This window comes from Esox lucius, chromosome 12 (genome assembly GCF_011004845.1).
Source record: "Esox lucius isolate fEsoLuc1 chromosome 12, fEsoLuc1.pri, whole genome shotgun sequence".
Lineage (NCBI taxonomy): Eukaryota > Metazoa > Chordata > Actinopteri > Esociformes > Esocidae > Esox > Esox lucius.
Genome location: NC_047580.1, coordinates 28,540,673 through 28,560,585, shown reverse-complemented (window position 1 = coordinate 28,560,585; position 19,913 = coordinate 28,540,673). Strand labels below are relative to the sequence as shown.

The 19,913-nt window shown below is 42.1% G+C and overlaps 2 protein-coding genes across 7 annotated transcripts; both read right to left on the bottom strand.

The window, feature by feature from the left end:
- Window positions 1-4,977: 4,977 nt before the first annotated feature.
- On the bottom strand, window positions 4,978-11,929 carry znf740b (zinc finger protein 740b). 6 transcript variants are annotated; one of them, XM_034296139.1, is made up of 7 exons: window positions 11,823-11,929; window positions 10,462-10,635; window positions 9,876-10,118; window positions 8,677-8,817; window positions 8,441-8,567; window positions 8,161-8,279; window positions 4,978-7,326 (listed from the first exon to the last, which is right to left on the bottom strand). In XM_034296139.1, the coding sequence occupies exons 2-7, from the start codon at window positions 10,504-10,506 to the stop codon at window positions 7,138-7,140; spliced, it is 864 nt and encodes a 287-aa protein (XP_034152030.1). In that variant the 5' UTR covers window positions 10,507-10,635; window positions 11,823-11,929; the 3' UTR covers window positions 4,978-7,137. The 6 variants fall into 6 exon arrangements, with proteins under 6 accessions (XP_034152030.1, XP_010873554.2, XP_010873555.2 ...); XM_010875252.4 differs by having other exon boundaries at window positions 4,981-7,326; window positions 8,441-8,570; XM_010875253.4 differs by having other exon boundaries at window positions 4,981-7,326; window positions 8,441-8,570; window positions 11,769-11,914.
- A 2,286-nt stretch (window positions 11,930-14,215) lies between these two features.
- On the bottom strand, window positions 14,216-18,486 carry zgc:174906 (CARD and Death domain-containing protein). Its single transcript, XM_010875249.4, has 4 exons — window positions 18,375-18,486; window positions 16,760-17,153; window positions 16,561-16,626; window positions 14,216-15,925 (listed from the first exon to the last, which is right to left on the bottom strand). The coding sequence occupies exons 2-4, from the start codon at window positions 17,094-17,096 to the stop codon at window positions 15,642-15,644; spliced, it is 687 nt and encodes a 228-aa protein (XP_010873551.2). The 5' UTR covers window positions 17,097-17,153; window positions 18,375-18,486; the 3' UTR covers window positions 14,216-15,641.
- Between the last annotated feature and the right edge of the window lie 1,427 nt (window positions 18,487-19,913).

Below are 19,913 nucleotides of genomic sequence, written 5' to 3'. Positions count from 1 at the left end.
ACATTAATGTAACTGCATAACTCCTTAATAAATTATATTTATATATGCATTCCATATATATATGGAACGATCAGCATATAGATAGATAGGGAGAGAGAGAGAGAGAGAGAGAGAGAGAGGGAGACAAATTAACCTGCTTAGTTCGAGGTTACAGAAGATCACTGTTCCTGGACTGCTTTATAGGCAAAAGGGAAAGTTGCACCTAACAGCATGGCTGCTCGTTCCTGATTAACCTAATCCACAGGTCTAATCCACAGGTCTCCAACCTTTTCATGCGTGAGAGCTACTTAAAACAAAATGCTGAAATTTTACCCTAGGTCCTTATTACAGCATTTCCCAGCTTTTTCCATTCCAGGGACCACTGTCAAAGCTTTTGACGACTCCCATTTGTGGAATTACAGAATAATTTTTTAACATGAAGCATTTTATAGCATACAAATATAAAAAGTCCAATCCAAACATTATTATTCTAAACAATATGCATTGTCAATCCTAACTATGAATATTTTTGGCGGATCGTTTTATTTCATCTTTCATCTTGAAAACAAATGCCTTACTGTACAAGAGAAAATCTGCACAATTGTTTCTGTTTAGTTCATCTGGTACAATAATGATTAATAGATTAGGGGGGGCATGAAGACATTTTTGGATTATTTCCCGAATTCATACATTTTCCCAAATTAGTTGTATTTTTTGTTTGTTTTTTAGGGGGAGGGTAGGAAGTCAATAAAACCAATATGCTATTTTTTTGTTGAATTCCCCTTTAAAAGCACATCTGGACCTTTAATTAATTGCCGACTATCTTGAGAAATTATCCAGTTCAGGGTAATTCTGTATGCTACTACTGCTGCCATTTCAATCCAATACAAGTACAAATGATGTACTTATTCCAAATGATTGCATGTATGTTCAGAATTGTTTGGAGAGCAACTCATAAATGGGCGGCATCAAACTGTCTGAGAACCCAGACCTAATAATGTCTAAAAGTTATCATGTGATAATTTGCTGTGCGTGTAAAAGCACTAAACCTTTTTAATGTGCTGCTTTGATTGCTCCCATCCACCTCGTCCAGTTAATATGCCATGCTTGTATCATATGTCCTTACATATCCGTTTCAGACATGACTCTGTCTAAGCATGTCATAGGGGTTGATTACCAACAGCTTCAATAAATCATCCATGGGCTTGCGACGTGTCAGAGCAATGGGCAGACTCATAGCAGGCATGCTTCTGGGGTCGGCTGCCACTTTCTCCTTTCCAAAGGACTGGGGTCGGGGGGCCCCTTTCTCCTATTCAGAAGAATGTGTTACTTTTGAGCCAAAACACTACCAGATTTCCCTTTTTTTGTGTAATCTATGGTTCTCAGGGCTTAAAACAAGAAGGTGCATGATTTATTGTAATTAACATGAAAGTAGGCCATTTGTGTAAAGGTTTCTCATTCAAATCCCTAGTCACCCATCATATGCTCTGTTTGTGACAACCTCTACACGACTTAATCAGATGGGAGAAAACGTGCTGAAAGATGCCTCATGCTAATTAATCTTGTGTTAATTGGATGGGATTATGCATATCAAAAATGCCAAAAAAGCAGCTGAATGTGTGGTGAACAGTGTAATCTTGAAGCTTCTCACTGTTTCTGCTTCAAAAAGAATATGTAAATTCTTTCATTTAGTCATATAACAAATGCTTTTTCATAGCAATTTACTATTAGTGCATTCATGTCAACACAGGTAGGCAGCACTACAACACAACCTAGTTTTTGTAAGCACACCTTTAGCAATGCACTTGGTATCAGCAAAGTCAGCGCTGGAAGATATAAAAACTTGTTCCGCCATAGAGTTGCCAGGACAGAGAAGAGCTTTGACAGCGACAGAAACAGCTGAGGAACCAGAGGCTGTCTCGGTCTAATAGCTCTTGTAGGGCTTCAGCCTTGCCTTGCACTATGGGAGAACCTTTGGACTGTGTGGGTGAACTTGGGAAAGTTGAACACCAGCTGGGAAGCAGCATTCTGGACAGGTTTGAGGAACCAGGGAGGCCTACCAACACTTAGTATTAGAATAGTAAACAGAAAGCAGGCTTTTAGTTTGTCCTTTTTTATCAAGTCATTGGCTGTGCATAATAGTTTAATTCATAGTAATGGATTTAACAATTAAATCAACTGGATCCAGCTATTTGGTGGCCATTTTGTACATCACAGAAAAGGCAGTTCGTCGTATAAGATGGCTGCCATTTAACAAGGGCACATTCTTGCTCTCCTATCCCAAGAGAGCACTTCACACTCACTGACATCTCAGGTCCTCTGAACAGCTCTGATATGTATTAGACCTGTTTTCCACTGTGTGCCAGGAATCAGAACCTCATTTAGAATTTCAAAATCATTGGCTTTGAGTATTTCTGAATATTACGTTGTTCTGGTATTTTTTTACACATTTTCTCTATGCAGAGCTGATGGGGTTTGAGAATTATGGAAATGCCTGCTTGTAACTGAAAAGGATTTGGTAGGATAAGTTCACTATTAGGATGTGGTTTGACGTCCATTACGATGCTGTGCTTTATCGTAGAAGCCCATAATGATATGACTGTGTTTAATGACTAAGTACTTTTTTAAATTAATCACACTTTAATAAAGTGCCTAAAAACTTGAACTCTGTATGTGACAAGAATTTCTGTATTAATATTTCATAATTCTCATTACTGGTTGGCCATACTCACGATCTCTAATAATACCTGTGTATATAGGTCGTTCACAGTGGGAGATGGGGTGAGGAGGAACAAGTTCATCTTTAATGAGAAGTGTGCTAATTAGCACATTGAAGGGGGCTGATATCACCATGATGAATAGGAGGGAGGGATTTCCCACTCACACTCACTCACTATACCATTTATTAATCAAATACGAAATGAAGAGGAGAGTAGAGGTTAAGTTCTGCACCTTGTTGAGAGATAGGCAGAGCTATAGTTAGGACAAAAGGTTCCAAATCAAATTGGGAGTGCCAGCTATTTGACCACAGACAACCACCTAAATAGAAGGCTGCACTGTAGAAAAATACAAAACTACAGATATGCAACCTGAATTTTGTAAACTCTTACAATAACAGGGGGTTTGAGGGATTGTGCATTTGGATATCGTTGGCTGATGTCTTCAAAACCATCTCTGAAGCTGCACTGGTGAGAATACATCAGATTGTTAATATTATCTACGACAACAACCAAAATGATGTAGTTATTAAATTTGTAAAGCACATAAATACGACACCTCTAGGGTGACTGGCATAAAACAGTGGAACTCCACAAGGGACAACAACAACACAGAGCACAGCTATCAACACAAAGGTCTTGTTTGTGTGTGTTTGTGTGTATACAGCTCTGGAAAAAATTAAGAGACCACTGCACCTTTTTCTTTCCTTTCCAAAAAAGTTGAAGGAAGGTTTTGAGTGAGGAACAGAAGGGTTCAATTTGCAGTGGTCTCTTTATTTAAACCCTTCTGTTCCTCACTCAAAACCTTCCTTGTCGACTTTTTTGGAAAGGAAAGAAAAAGGTGCTGTGCTCTCTTGATTTTTTACACATGCACATACAGGCAACAAACGAAAGGAAATAACATGTGTATCAGTAAGGTGCTGGGCCATGAGCCACCAGGACAGCTTTATTGAGTCATGTAACAGATTCTACGAGTCTCTGAAACTCTGACGGAGGGATGGAGCGCCACTTCTTCCAAAGGATATTCCCTCCTTTGGTGTTTTGATGATGGTGGTGGACACCTCTGTCTACCACATTGGTCCAGAATCTCCCATAGGTGTTCACTTGGGTTGAGATATGGTGACTGTAAAGACCATAGCATATAATTCACCCGATACGACTGTATGCATATAGTTCGTTCTATACAGAAAGGTCTTCCTGGAGAGAAGGTTCTGGGAAAGGATTCCAGAGGCTCAGGCAGGAGGAGCGGATTGCCGTATCCACCAAGGAGTTGGAGCTTGGTCCAGTGTGTGTGGAGGACAAGGTGTAGACGGTTATGGGCAGAAACACACTGGAAAGTCAGCTGGAGGGTCTGAATCCAGTCCGAAATGAGACACAGGGCCAGTGCCAAGACGCCAGAATGGGGGAAATGTAACGGCGCCCCCAAGTCTCCTCAAGATCCTGGCAGCGCCGTTCTGGATGTAACGGAGTTCTGGAGAATACTTCCAGGGATCCAGAGTGCACTGCAGTAGTCCAGTCAAGGATGACCACTCCTTGTGGTTAAACGGAGAAAAGACGGGACTACGTTTTGGCCATGTTCTTGACCTTCTCTCCTCAGGTTTGGTGTTTAGACGGGCAGACGCGTCAGAGGGTCTTGGGGCAGTTTGTAGGTACAGCTGGGTTTCATCAGCACAGCGGTGTACTTTGGGCAGAAGGACCATATACCGTCTTTCTGCTGAATTATTGGAATCTGGACGATTTCGACAGGCTGTGATGTCTCCCTCCCCCAACTCCCTCTCTTGAGTAGGCGGAGTGTTAAGTGCTCTGGCCTGCGGCGCTGTAAATCGGGGTTGGAGAGGGAGCCGATGTTTCCCCAGGGGCAGAGCACACACTCCCTGGCCTGCCGCCTCCAGTGTCAGGCTGATCTCACCCCGCTCGTGGTCCTAGAGGTTTAATCACCGAGCTAGGTCCCCAGAGGGATAGGGTGTGGAGGGGCGGGGACGGCCCCAACACAAGGAAAAGATAGGGACATCAGGGGAGAAGGGAATAGAAAGGGATGGGTCCCAAAAAGATAGAAGTCACAGACAGAATGCAACAGGGAGGAGTTTGAAAGGAATGGCCCAAGGCATGCAATTACTGGTTCAGTTGAAAGGCTACTCTAACAGTCCTCCTCTAAGTGAAAGGTCAGTAAGAAAAAAAAAATATATATATTATTAAACATGCACTAGGGTGCCTCCTCCGTTTTCTTCACAAACTGCCTAATACTCTGGCCTTTGGGACCAGATAACAGTAGGGATCAAACATTCACTGCCGTCATGAATGAGGAAAGAGCGTCCTCTGGTGGTTCATCACAAGCATCAACCCGGATTGTATTTAAACCTGAGTACAGGAACACATTTTAAAAAGAGGAAAATCTTTATTTCAGCTTGAGGCCCTAGTTTTTAATTGACGACAATGTCTTACAGGGTCAAAAGTTGACTTCAGCTTGTCTGCGAATCGGGACTAGCATTGTGATGACTTTAAAAAAACCATGTTATCAAAAACATTTTAAGAGATCCTGTCATTTTATTTTGGGGATCAGAAATGCATGCAATACTACTGGTAATAAAACAAATGAACTAATCATACTGTTACAACAGACAGGCACTAGTGGCAGTTCTGCCTCTACTCCTAATTGAATAGAAATTAAAAATATATATATTAACTCAAATTCAGCAGTAGAAAACGAACTGCCTTTAGTCTTTCTGAAGGGCCACAAACTCCCCTGACAGCACTAACAACCTGACAGTGATGAAATAGTAACTACTGTTCCTCTAAAATAAGAACTCTCTATAGAGATAAGAACTGATGTATTATATTTCAGGCTTCCTCAATCCAGTGTTTAGAGCTTAAGTGATAGCCTGGTCCCATTTCTGTACAGTACAGCCAATTCCTAAGATGGTTTAGGGAAATTAAAACTTGAGTTGGCAAGTCAGTACAAACCGATACGACACCAGACTACCGTACTGGAGTTTTACACGCTCCCATCAAAATGTGAATGAAAGGAACCCCAGTGGACCTTCTGTTGCCATGGATATCCACAGAGTTCAGGGAGTGAAATCCAAACAGACCCCTAGTCCCTAGCCCCTCATCTAGATCGGTGAAGATAAGAAAGATGGAAGCAATACTTCTTACAACAAAAGTTGTATTTATCCAATTCTCTCCGATTCAGAGGAAAGCTCAGGATGCAGGGGTGATTTGGATTTCTGACATGGTCATCTTCACTGAAGATGCCAGAGGTGAATACAAACAACAATCAAGGCGTGGATTATAGAGTTTGTTTAAAAAAATGAAATGGAGCAGGTCAAAGTTGAGTAGTCAACTGACCTGCTTCATCTGCTGTTTGCAACATTATGAGCGCTTTAAAATAACACTATAAAAATATTATGAGATGGATCAACACACTAAGGACATTCCATAACATTTGAGACGTTGACGGACAAAAACCGTGAGTGTTCAGAAAGACAAACTCTGGATGAATATAGAACAGGCCTGCCCTACATATGCAAATGTCCATTGAGAAAAAAAAATATAAAGCTGATCATACACTGACTATGAAGTTCAACATAGAAATAAAATACTAGAATTAACATGAGTAATTATATTTCTATGGTCACTATCCCCATACAGTAGCCACGAGAGGTTCTAGAGTTAAAGAACATTTGACCAGTGTATTAAAATACAAAGTTATCTTACAGTATTAAAATCAAATACATCACAAGGACTGGATGGATGTGTGGACACTAACAACATAAAACAAGAAATGTGACACTGGCCCATTTGCCTACATCCATACACTAACAGGTTAGAACAGGAACTATCAAGCTAGTAGGACTAAAGAAACCAACGTAGATGAATCCGAGTTCAAGGCCACAAGGATGCGTGTTCTCCATTGTCCTTAGTATGACGTGGTTGACCACAGACCTGAGGCTGGCTGTGGATCAGGGTCATAGGTTACTCAATGACGATGAGATTCCACAAATACTCAATGGTAAAAAAAAAGCTATGTCGGCGGTGACTATCTGTTTGACCAGGCCAATCTCACGCCGGCCTCCACAGATCATCACTCCAAGTTCAAAACGGGCTGTTCAATGGAGCTTACATACCTCTCGGTTTTTGTCAATTCACTCCTGCCATAGCAATATGGCGAGTCGCCCAAACCCCTCCCACCCCAGGACTTGTCTCCTCCTCCTCTCAAGTACCATGTACGTAACAACACAACAAAAAGATAAAATGAGTTAAAAAAAATCATCCCCTATCCAATTAACAGGATATGAGCTCGCTGGTGAGTACAATATATGGTTTGGTTTGTTCGTCTTAGCCAGGATTAACTGGGAAGAAGCTGAGGGAGGATGCAGTTCTGGTCTGCTTCTGATGTGGTGTCACTGAGCCGTGAACGGCTGTCTGCGTGAGGGGTCGGAGGTCAGACAGCCAAACGGTTGTTCTGCTGCTGTAGGGGGCTCCAGTTGGCCGTGTGACCAGTTGCATCCTGGGAGTAGGCTCCTCCTCGGCCATCGCAGGAGAAAGTTGACTGGTTCTCCACCTTGGGAATGTTAGCCCCTGCTCCACACAGACGCCGGTGGCGCAGCAGGCGGTCCGTCCGAGAAAAGTTCTGGAACAGAGCAAGTGCACTCTAGTAACCACATAGGATGGTGCCATGAACCCAGTGACCCAGAGACATGCTTTGGGTTCAGTAGGCAAACGCTTTCAAATGCTGAAATTGAACGGGGATGCCGTGACGGCTCAAGAGGCAAGCTAATTCTGTTAGCAGACAGTCACCTACCAAATGATAGGCACCATTGATAAACATGAGGCCAAAAAAAAAAGGCAGTACAAAATAACAGCTCAGGTAACGACCTACGTATTACGCACAGTAATATTGAGAGACGCTTGTGTTGAGAGCAAACAACAAACACCAGTGATAAACGGCAGTGCCAGTGGGAATGGAACACGGTGCTTCAGTCCGAAGACGCAAACAATGGACACTCACTGGCCACACACTGCAACAGTGGTTTTGGGACTGAAAGAAGGATGCCTATGCCGAAAAGAGCGTCACACCTACCAGGGAATATGACGGAGGACCTTAGATTTAATAAACCTGTTCTGCTTCCACTGGTCTCGAGGGCCATTGTTCAGGCCTCTGCTAAGGTAAAATGCATCACAAACTACAACAACCAAGATATTTCAGTCAAATAAAACCTTGAAGCTCAACCGCAGGTGAAACTTAAGGCAGCCTGTGAGACCAACATTATGTATGAAGGAATGGTATAATATCCCCTTCAATCAATTTAGTTTTTATTTATTTTGTGTGTGTGTGGGGGGGGGGGGGGGGGGGGGGGGGGGGGGCCTCAGTATCAAGGCTGCCAATCAACTTGAAAGTGACTGTATTTCTATCTGAGCGGTCAGGCCCCGCTGAAAGGCTGTTTCAACACTGCAGATCTGGTACCTGATTGCAGCGATCACACTGGTAGGGCTTCTCTCCACTGTGAACTCTCTTGTGTCTGTCCAGGTGGTATCGCTGAATAAACCGCATGTCACAAACGTCACACGCAAACGGTTTCTCTCCTAAACAACAACACAAGAACACCGTTCAAAAGTATGAAATGCATTCCTATACAAAAATAAAAACCACCGTTTTGATCCAGTTGTAAAAAAAAATATATATATATTTTATCAGTACTCCTGAATGGTGAGCAGTATTCCTGAAACGAATGAGAAATACTGACCTGTATGAGTGAGGATGTGTCGTTTTAGGTGGTAGCTACTGCGGAAGGCTCCATAACAGTGCTCACAGATGAAGTTCTTTTGTACTTGGGAATTATGATCATCACCCTCGTTGATGTCCAACTCCACCTGCTTGAAAAATATAAACCAGCAACGAACGGTCAGATTCCAGCGTCTCGCATTAAACTTACCGTAAAGGTGTACAGCTACGGTGCCCACACACAGACACAGCACTTACCTCCACTTTCTCCCTCAGCTTGTTTGGTGTTCCTGCTTTTCGGTGCTTCTTTTTTGTTGGTTGCATATTCTGGCTTCCCTGCATGTCCTTCTCATCCAGCAGCCTGGAGGCATGAAACGAGTGTCCATCTTTTCTGATTAACTAACAAGGAGAGAGAGAGTGGAAATCTGATTATCTACATTTGTTACATACTAATCATAATAGAGCTAGTGCTTAGATATTAATGTAAAAAAAACTAAATATATTTGTAATAAAATGATTGTTCTCCCTGCCATTGAACACAATACATTTTATGTAGATAAAATCCTACTTAAAATCAGTAGTATAGTAAAAATAAAAAATTGTGTACAGAAGCATCTCATCTGTTCAGATACAACCAAGTGCTTTAAAACTCATTGGACAGCAGTCTAACAAGCAGCAGTACAATGACCTCAAGCACACCACTAAAGTTTCTAGGACAAAAAGTTGAATATTTTTGACCAAGGCAATCCCCACACCAGAATCATATTGAGTATGCATTTCACCTGCTGAAAACAACACCGAAGGCACAAACCTCCCAAACACAAAGAGGAATCAAACATAACTGCAGGACAGACCCGGCAGAGCATCAACAGGGAAGACAGCAAGCAGGTCTGGGATACGTTCAGTAATGTGATAAGAAGAACTCTGGGAGAACTACAAGCGCAAGGGATTTATTGAGAGGTATAAGCGGCCACACACCTTTCTAAAGGATGTACAGTACCTAATTTGAACACATTTTAACCTTCAGCTGAATCGCAATCGGGGTCAGAGAATAGTTTACTCTATTGCCCACATGCTAGATTATAAAATATTTTCTTACAGTGTTGGGATTTTGTGAATATACATCAAACAAAGTGCTCATGGACACTGTATATTACGAATAATCTTTTATAAGGAACGGTGAAGTGGTGATTTGGGCTCACAGGTGATAGGCTGGCATATTTGACCTCAACACAGTATTTATAAGTATCGTAAAAGTCTTATCTTTCCAAATTAATTGGCCGCATTTCCATTACGCTGACAAAAAAAACATGTAAAAAGTTGCATCACTTATAGCATATTACTGTACATCACTGAGCACCTAAGGTTGGCATTATCTGCAATTTCTGAGAACCTCCACGGGGCGTAGAGGCCGCACAACGCATCCACCAGGCACGCTAAGTGTGCCCGTTTCTCACCAGAGGCGGGCAGCTGACCCCCGAGGGCAGGACCATGTGGCTGAGGTGGCCGTGGGACTGGTGGTTGTTGTGGTGTCCGTGGTGCCCCTGCTGAGACTGCTGCTGGTGGCCCTCTGCGCCGGCGTCGTCCCTCTGGCCCTGTCCATGCTGGGACACCGTCTTCTTCTGGCCCACGCCAGACATGTTGTTGGCCTGCATCAGGGCCATGCTGGACAGCACCGCCTCGCAGCCCAGCAGCCCGGCCTGCGGGGACGGGACAAACACGTGGAGTGGCAAGTCAGAGTCGGGGCGAGTGAGGCAATACCAGACCAAACAACCCGAGAGACAGGACATCGTCTAAATCCGACAGGGACAGCGGACGACTGGCGTGTCAGCCCTCTAAGGGAAGGAATCAGAGAAACAACAGGGAAAGTCCCCCCCGTCTGTCACCCCCCACCCCCCGTCCGTCCGCCCGTCTCTCCTGTCCGTCCGTCCCCCACACCCGCCATGAATGTGAAGGCACGTCCCTACAGAACAGAGACATGAAACAAGACACCAAATTAATAACATCAACCAACAATGGAAAATAAAGGAGGAAGCCACTGACCCATTTCATGTGTTCTCGAACAGAGTTGCCTGGGTGGTGCGTCATCGCCGTGGTAGCGTGGTTAGAATGCGTGTGTGTTTTGGGGTACGAGGGGGGGGGGGCGTGAGGCGTCACTCGGGATAATGGGTGCGAGAAGAGACCGCACCCACCCAAATCATCGGGGGGGGGCAAAGCCTGGAAATAGAGGGTTAATATGAGGCCAAAATTACTGTATTTTGTTGCTTTTACTTTTGACTGTGATGGTTGTTTCTCAAAACTGCATCAGCTATACGGTGTACTGCTGTGCAACTGGGTTATTCGTCAGTATTGCAATTATAAATTTGTCATCAAGAAAATTTATATCAGGCTTGTAGACAGCAGCCCCGATGGTTGGATGTATGCCACCTCTTCTCAAGGAAATTGACAAATATTGTTTCAATGATGACAAAAATAAAACTGGAGAATGCAGACAAACAGTTCGTAAAAATGTTTTGTAAATTAATGATTGAAGATGTTCTGAAAAGGAGTTATGATGCATGCATGAACAAGTCACTTAAAACAACATTCACCCAAGTTTGTATGCTAAAGATATATCACATCACTTCGGGGTCTAGAAAAACAAACAAACAGGAAAGCATAATTTACCCTGGCCACACAGTTGTTAATCGTGTGCTCTCCTAATCCATGTCAACTGTAAACTAAGTGAACGCTAAAGTAGCCGGGAACTAAGAGGATACCTACTTAGCTTGCTAGAGCTTACACCCACAGCACAATGAAAATGTATCATAGTATAAGCATAAAAGCAAATGCATTGGATAGATAGCGCATCTTATCCCTTGACAATGCACTGCGTTAAGGCCGGTTAAACATGCAGTATTATTCAGGGCTCTAATTAGCCAGCTAAAACAATGTCTGAATACTGACAGAAAAGCAGTTATAGTATAACGTTAGCTAACGAGCTAACGTTAGCGAGCTACCTAATTAGCAAGCTAGCAATCCAACATCGTTAGCTAGGTAGACCTCATCACTGAGTTTCAGGGCAAATACCATCATATGCCTGGGTAAAATATGAGGAGCAAAAATATTTTTTTGGCACTTATGTTGTGAATTCATTCAAGGTAACTTATTAGGTAAAGCCAGGGTCTGCTTAGGTGAAGCTAGGGCAAGAAGACTCACTGTTTGCGTACCCGCCACCCCCCCCCCCCCCCATCCCACAGACAACACAACAACAGCAGCTAGGCAGGATCAGGGCGTGCGGGTTGAGCGCCGACTACAAATTGTCTTAACTCTCATTGCATAAACATTCTGGGAAATAACTCGAAACTTACATATTGAAATTGTAAGGTTGGTCTGTTGCAAAGATTTTTTTTTAATTGTTTTACCTTTAGTTTTTAAGAGTTAGCAGATTAATATTTCTTGTCGGAGTTCCAAATTTTCAGTTTACAAACACAGGAAAGGCTACCGGAAGTGTTCCCCGGGGAGAGTGCCTACACGTGATTTGTAAAGTATGACTCATAACATCGGCCATGTTGGTAAGGGAAGCATAGTGTATAATTTTTTTATAGTAATCTTCTAAGTACTATGTCAATAAATACACCAACAAAGTAGATAATATAATATGCATTACTCACAGGATTTGTGGGGTTATTTCTGTGGCACATACCATTTCAGACACTGTAGACATACACTGCTCAAAATAATTAAGGGAACACGTAATCAACACAGTATAACGCCAAGTCAATTCAACTTCAGGGATATCAATCTTTTTTAGTTAAGAAGCATAAGCAGTTGTGAATCAATGTCACCTGTTTTGGTGCAAATGAAAGTGACAATAGGTGCACTAGAGGGGGAACATCAACCCCTAAAAAAGGAATGGTTTTGCAGGTGGTGGTCACAGACAATTGCTCCCTCCTTATCCTTCCTGACTGATTCTTCTCTAGTTTTGCATTTTGCTAGTGTCCTTGTCTCTACTTGAAGCATGAGGCGGTACCTGCAGCCCATTCAGGTTGCACAGGTAGTCAAACTCCTACAGGCTGGCATACATCTTATGTGCTTTCGCAAGAAGGTTTGCTGTGTCTCCCAGTAGTCTCAAGAGCATCAAGGAGATACTAGGAGACGGGCAGTTACACGAGGAGAACTGGACAGGACCCAGCAGCAGGACCGGTATCTGCTCCTTTGTGCAAGGAGGAACAGGAGGAGCACCACCAAAGCCCTACTGAATGACCTTGAGCAGGCTACTGGTGTCCATATTTCTGACCAAACTGTCAGAAACAGACTCCAACAGGATGGCATGAGGGCCTGACTTCCTCTAGTGGGACCTGTGCTCACAGCCCAGCACCATGCAGCTCCATTGGCATTCGCCAGAGAACACCAGAAATGGCAGGTCTGCCTTTGGCACCCCGTTCTCTTCACAGATGAAAGCAGGTTCACACTGAGCACGTGACAGATGTGAAAGAGTCTGGAGATGCAGTGGTGAACGTTTTGCTGCCTGCAACATCAGCATGACCTGTTTGGCGGTGGTTCAGTGATGGGGAGATTTATCCTTGAAGGCTTGCACAGATCTCCATGTGCTAGCCAACAGTACCCTGACTCATGTTAGGTACCGGGATGAAATCCTCAGACCCATCGTCAGAGCTGATGCTGGTGAAGTGGGCCCTGGGTTCCTCCTGGTGCAGGACAATGCCCGGCCTCATATGGCCAGAGTGTGTATGCAGTTCCTGGATGACAAAGGCCATTGATGCCATTGACTGGCCCTCACATTACCCAGACCTGAATCCACTTGAGAACCTCTGGGACATTATGAATCAGTGCATCCGACGTCACAAAGTAGCACCACAGACTGTCCAGAAGCTCACTGATGCCCTAAACCAGGTCTGGGAGGTCCCCCAGGACACCATCCGCCATTTCATCAGGAGCATGCCCAGATTTTGTCAGGAGTGTATACAAACACGTGGAAGCCATACACACTACTGAGTTACATTATAACTTACTGTGATGAAATTAATACAAGTTGGAAAAGCCTGTGATTTCAATTATATACTTTGATTTTGAATCCAGCCTTCCACTGACCGTTATGTCATTTTGTTCTCAACGAATTACACAATGTGCAGTAAAGAATTTGATCCTTAATATATTTAGTTCATGACCTGATGTGTGATTTAAGTGTTCCCTTATTTTTTTTGGAGCAATTTACATATGCCCTCAATCAGTTCCTAGCCAACATGCATAACATGGCATGTTAAGTAAAACCATATATTCAAGTCCATAGATTTGACAGCAGTGCCTTGTAAAATGCTGTCAGTTGGGAACAGATCTTTAGTGTACCAATCCCATGGCTCGGATCTAAAGATAAAGCAACAACTGACATATCCATTCATACATTTAAATAGCAGTTATTGTGGAATAGGACATGTTGGAGATATTCGAGGACCATTGGGGGAGAAGAGAAAATGTTTATGTATCTGATTGGTTTTCATGGAGAATGGAGGGGAAAAGAATACAAAAGCAAGACAGGTAAAACAGATAAAAAAACACAGAACCATATACATAATGTAAAAATATAAATGCAAATAAAACTATGTACATGGGAAGTACATGTAAACATCAAATCACAACATTGATGTAAGACACAAATACAGAGAGCTGTCATGTTCAACATCGATCAAACTGCCGTTGTTTTTTTGGCGGGGGGCAACTTCCAGCAATCAATGCTGATGCTGAACACACTTTATTTTACAGCCACTAGGGTATTTGGGCATAATGTCCGCCTATCTGATTTACCAGCAAACAAAACCAATGGCGCCAATAACATTTTCACACAGCTTCTGATTTGTAGCCTATAGCAGCCTTCGTATGGTGTTTAAATCAGGCCCACATTGTAAGAGACTTAAAATAAAATAAAAACATTTTGGACAAACAACTTTTACCATGCAAACAATAAGACTACCTCTGCATATTGGATTTTTGCATATTGAAGCCTGCCTCGAAATACAAATTAAGTCATTAAAAAATGTTTTACCTGGTGTGTATTCTGTCCACAATAAATATTTATTCAATAGGAGCAAATCAGGAAGGGACCCAATTCCAGTTTATCGTGCTTAAAAAATAAGGAAAAAACTATATCTCACCACCTGAAGTTTCTTGACTCTCAAACTCTGTTTTGTCACAGTGGAAGATCAGGATTGAATATAGCAGCCTTTTGATTAACAATGAGACCATATAACCGCTTGGCTAACTGCTGCCTACCTGCTGACCTTGATAAATTAGTTTTAATGTAATGATATTTTAATTACAGTAATAGACAAAGCTGCATAATCAGCCTGGGAGGCCGCTCTTTCTACCAGGCTACTTTGGAGGCAACAACGTACCGTATTCTGTATCTTCCACACACCCAAATACTATTATGATAAAATCAAATCAAAGTCTTTCTCTGCACCACTTTTTGATGTTGTTTTCTGGCGCACACAGGTAATGTCTGACATATGGATCACTTCTCCCATCCTGGCTGTAGAACTCTGGAGTTACACAAGAGTCACCATTCCCCTGTGGTGGCTTTTCTCAACACCTATATCCTTGCCTGATCATTCAACCTCAGTTAACAGTCTGCTCTAGGCAGAGTCGTAGTCAAGCAATATTCTTTAAAAAATAAAAAATAAATAGATTTATAATGTATTTCACCACAGTCCAGGGAATGTTCAATGTTTGAGTTATGTTTTTATAGACCAACCAAGACTGGGACCAGAATATTACACAGCCTTTTGCCGATTTGCCGTAACTGCAATCATGCGCTTCCTACAACAATGGATGAGGCTCCTGCACTGCTTTACTAGCAGGTTGGCCCAGGCTAATTGTGCAAACTGGTCCAGTCCTCCCAGAAGGGTGCTTCCAAACGATTTCAATCTGGCCTCGATTCAGAGCAGTCCAGAGTTTTGTCCTGAACCCTTCCTGGGTGCTTTTTGAAGTGTGTTATGAAGGTTTCTCAGCTGCTTAAGTACAAATTTGAAGCCTTAAGGAAAGAAATATCTCCCTCATTTTGGCACAAAATTCAACAACTATCTGTCTTGCTGTTTACCTTGCCTGCACACTACTCTCTTCAAACAATTAACAAGCTTGTTGACTGTCAGAGGAGGGGCTAGCAAGAGAGAAGACATGCCAAACAATTGTAGCTAAGAGTCAATACTAAGGGGAAACTAACGAGAGTCTTAGCTGGTGTCCAGGAGAAAGTCTATACTGTCTGGTGGCAGGGCCCAGTCACCCTGGCTGAGAAGGGAGTGAAGACAGGCCGCCGTGGCCTCAGACCTCTTCAGTCTGCTCCAGTAGCGAAGCATAGCAAACACCCGGTCCACATGGTTGTTTGGGTAGTTCTCCTGGATCTGTTCCAGCTGCACTGAGGGGATGTCAAGGGCTCCAGTCCCAATCTCCCGCCAGGAGTGACCAATCCCTCGAGCCACACGCATCAGATCTTTCTCCTTCACCATCTTAGAACCTGCTCGGCAACAGAAGGGTCCAAAACAAAAACAGTCATGCTCCGTCCTGACTGATCCGTGGAAAAAGCAAACCCTATTAGACATAATTAGCGTTCGTGTGTGTGGAGCGTCTCTAGCTGACCTGTCCCTCAGGCAGTCAAAATATCAAGTCATCTGAACCATGATGTACAACAACTATTAAAGAAACATTGGTATTCACAGATATGGGTAACATTTGTTCCAGTCATATATGAAGTATGTTATGTTGCTCTGGAAACCATTGGTGTAAATAGGGACCGGACTGTCCGCATCACAGCGCCCCACTTGCCCAATGAATGCAATATACTTTTTCACAAATTGCAATATACTTTTTCACAAATCTCAAATTGCTTCCCCTGCAACTTGTCCACTAAGTAGCAGTTTACGACAGGGTGAAAAGGATGTACAACCAATGGAATTCCTTCCATTTCAATACAAGGACATATCATTATGCAGTGATTTAAGATATGTCATATTATATTTGGACTTATTTTGATTTATTCATACAGAAAAACAAAATGCAATGGAAAACCTTTATGGAAGTCAATTAATCCACAAACACACTTTTACATATATTGAATAACCACATTCTAATGACTTTGACTAAGAAACTCACCATTACTACATGTCTGTTTAGCAGGAAGGTTCTCCTCTGGTTCAACTGTTTGCCTTCTCTTTTCCCCTAGAAAAACAAATACTGAATTTAAAACTGTACCAAATGTTCAGCCTACCAATGAATGACTGACAGTGATACAGTTACGCAGTACAAATGGAAATGTGTGTAATCATCCACGGAAACAATAAAGATTGCTTACCTGCTAAACCTTGATCATTCCCTGGCAGCTCCTTGAGGATCATAAGTTTTGGAAACATCTCCTGTAGTTCTTTGCCCATCAGGAGCTGCAGAAACTCCTCGGAAGTGTCACCACTTTTGTGGATTACATGGTCCAGAAGGTCCCGAGCCTGTTTGTACGGGTCCGTTAGGGCTTTGAGCTGTCGGTACTCACGGTGGGATAACAGGCTGAGGGAGTCTGCGTGCTGAAGCACAAAGTCAGGGTCTGCACTCAGGGCCTCGATCAACGGCACCTTCAGACGACGCAGCAGCTGCTGGGCGCAACTTGGTGGTTCCTGTCCGGTCTCGACCTGAGCCATGACCTGGACCCAAAACACAGCCTGGACCAAAAACACGGCCTGACAGAAGCTTTACGCCTGTAAACAAAAGCTTTTTTTAAGTAAAGACAGTTGAGAAAATCTTAAATGTGTGTCAAATTCAATATATTGTGATTTCATTCAGGCAAATAATGAGTGTTAAAATCCCCAGTTTTGAAACAACAGTTTGAAATTTGGCACACACATTTTGACTGAGCTTTTTAGGTGAAATAGTGAGCTCAATGAGCCCAGGACGTATGGTAGGTTCACTTAATGTGACCATGTCTAAGAGTTAATTTGTTTTTGAATTAATGAAATCTGTGATTCTAATATTTCGAATAAAATATTATTTAAGCATAAACATGAGCAATAACATAAAATGAATATGAAACATATAGGGCCAGTAGTTTTACCTCGCCTGGACTCTGGAATAATTTGACCTTTTTAATTCATATTTATTTATAATTACACTAATATCTCAAACTTTTCCCTACATCCTAATTTTATTTACTCTACACCAGGACTTAAATAAGGATTATGATGAAAAAACTTTTGCAATAGTATAGATCTTCATGATAATATTTTTATTTATTTCGTCTGCCAGGAGTGATGTGTTGTTATGCTTAATAGATGATCAGGTTTTGGAGAAAAGTGGACAGCATATGGTACTTTAGAGTGGCCTTTTATTGTGGCCAGCCTAAGGCACACCTGTGGAATAATCATGCTGTCTAATCAGCATCTTGATATGCCCCACCTGTGAGGTGGATAGATTATCTCGGCAAAGGAGAAGTGCTCACTAACACAGATTTAGACAGATTTGTGAACAATATTTGACAGAAATAGGCCCTTTTGTGTACCTAGAGAAAGTCTAAGATCTTTAAGTTCAGCTCGATAAATGAAAAAAAAAGTGTTGCGTATATAATTTTGTTCAGTGTACATGCGATTTCTAAACAAAAATTTAAAACACGTCCAGAGCCCGCAAAAGCCCTGGAGCGGTCCAAAAATAAGCACCCGGTAACACTTTAGTAGCCTTTCAGGTTAATTAGATGAATGTGGGGGTTTTCGACTACTTTAAACACTCTCCCGACTACCAAATATTTTGTGGATAGTGCCATTATTTTACCCGCGAGATTTGACATTTGGCAGTTGTTAATCTCTGAAGAAAGCATAAGGTCGTTCGTGTTGAAATATATTTACGTCGACCGAAACAGTTTTTTAACCCACCAATAATCACAACTCAATTATTTAGTTATGAATTTAAAATATAACAAAACATCTTACCAAACAAATCTTTAAAAACATAGGAAGTAACTTTACGCAGCCATACTTTTCAGCAGCACGACGTCGTGGAGGTGCATGGCAAGTACTTAGCGCCGCCTTCAGGGTGGATGTGTATTGTGTAACACACTTGACAGGTTGGCAGCGGCAGGCAGACAGCAGTGAGCGCAGCATAATTTTCATTAAGCCCCCAGGTCATTGTTATAGTAAATGCGGGATATTTGTTTGGACGCTGCTAAACTTGCTGATTTAGTGTTTGGGAGTGGTATATGGGTGTTTGTTTGCAGTGGAGCTAGCAAAATGTGGTCCTGTAGACTGTTGTGCATCCGCGTTAATGTTGGTTTGACTTTGAATTGCCTGAGTGTGTGGTGTCTCTCTCTCTGTGTGTGCGTGTGAGCTAGGTCTATATGTACATCTGAAGTAAAACCTGATAAATTGGTCCTCACAGGGTTTTTAAACTGGCGAAAATTTGATTTACAGCTCAGGGGTCAGATTTAAGGAAAACCATACAATTGGACATAGTGTTATAATTGGGGTCACTTTTAAGGTTTGGCGTTAGGGATAGATTAACTGTAGACATAAAAGTGTTTCCGGAGTCTGGTATAGCAAATACAGCACTTTGGTCAACACTTGTCATTTTTAAATGTGCTTTATAATTAAATGTGACTTGACTTGTCCCATATAAATATCCAGAAGTGAAACCTAATGTACCACCAGGAATTACAATCAGGCTATTGACACTGCACTCCGACAAATGTTTACTGGCAGCACCCAAATCATCTCACTATACTGAAATGGTTTAAGTAATCAGTAAGGCACGATGGTGTGTGGTTTATAAGCAGCAATAAAGCATCTTTGGGGTTTGTGATACATTGAATGAAATAATATATTAAAATTAGAAAATGTACACTTCATGTGCCAAACTGCCAGTAGTGATAGTTGTAGTAGTGTTAGTGATGGTATTAGTAGTGATAGTTGTAGTAGTGATAGTGATGGTATTAGTAGTGATTGTTGTAGTAGTGGTAGTGATGGTATTAGTAGTGATAGTTGTAGTAGTGGTAGTGATGGTATTTGTAGTGATTGTTTTAGTAGTGGTAGTGATGGTATTAGTAGTGATAGTTGTAGTAGTGGTGGTGATGGTATTAGTAGTAAGAGTTGTAGTACTGGTGGTGATAGTATTAGTAGTAATAGATGTAGTAGTGGTGGTGATTGTATTAGTAGTGATTGTTGTAGTAGTGGTAGTGATGGTATTAGTAGTGATAGTTGTAGTAGTGTTAGTGATGGTATTAGTAGTGATAGTTGTAGTAGTGGTAGTGATGGTATTAGTAGTGGTAGTGATGGTATTAGTAGTGATAGTTGTAGTAGTGGTGGTAATTGTATTAGTAGTGATTGTTGTAGTAGTGGTAGTGATGGTATTAGTAGTGATAGTTGTAGTAGTGGTAGTGATGATATTAGTAGTGATAGTTGTAGTAGGGGTGGTGATTGTATCAGTAGTGATTGTTGTAGTAGTGGTAGTGATGGTATTAGTAGTGATAGTTGTAG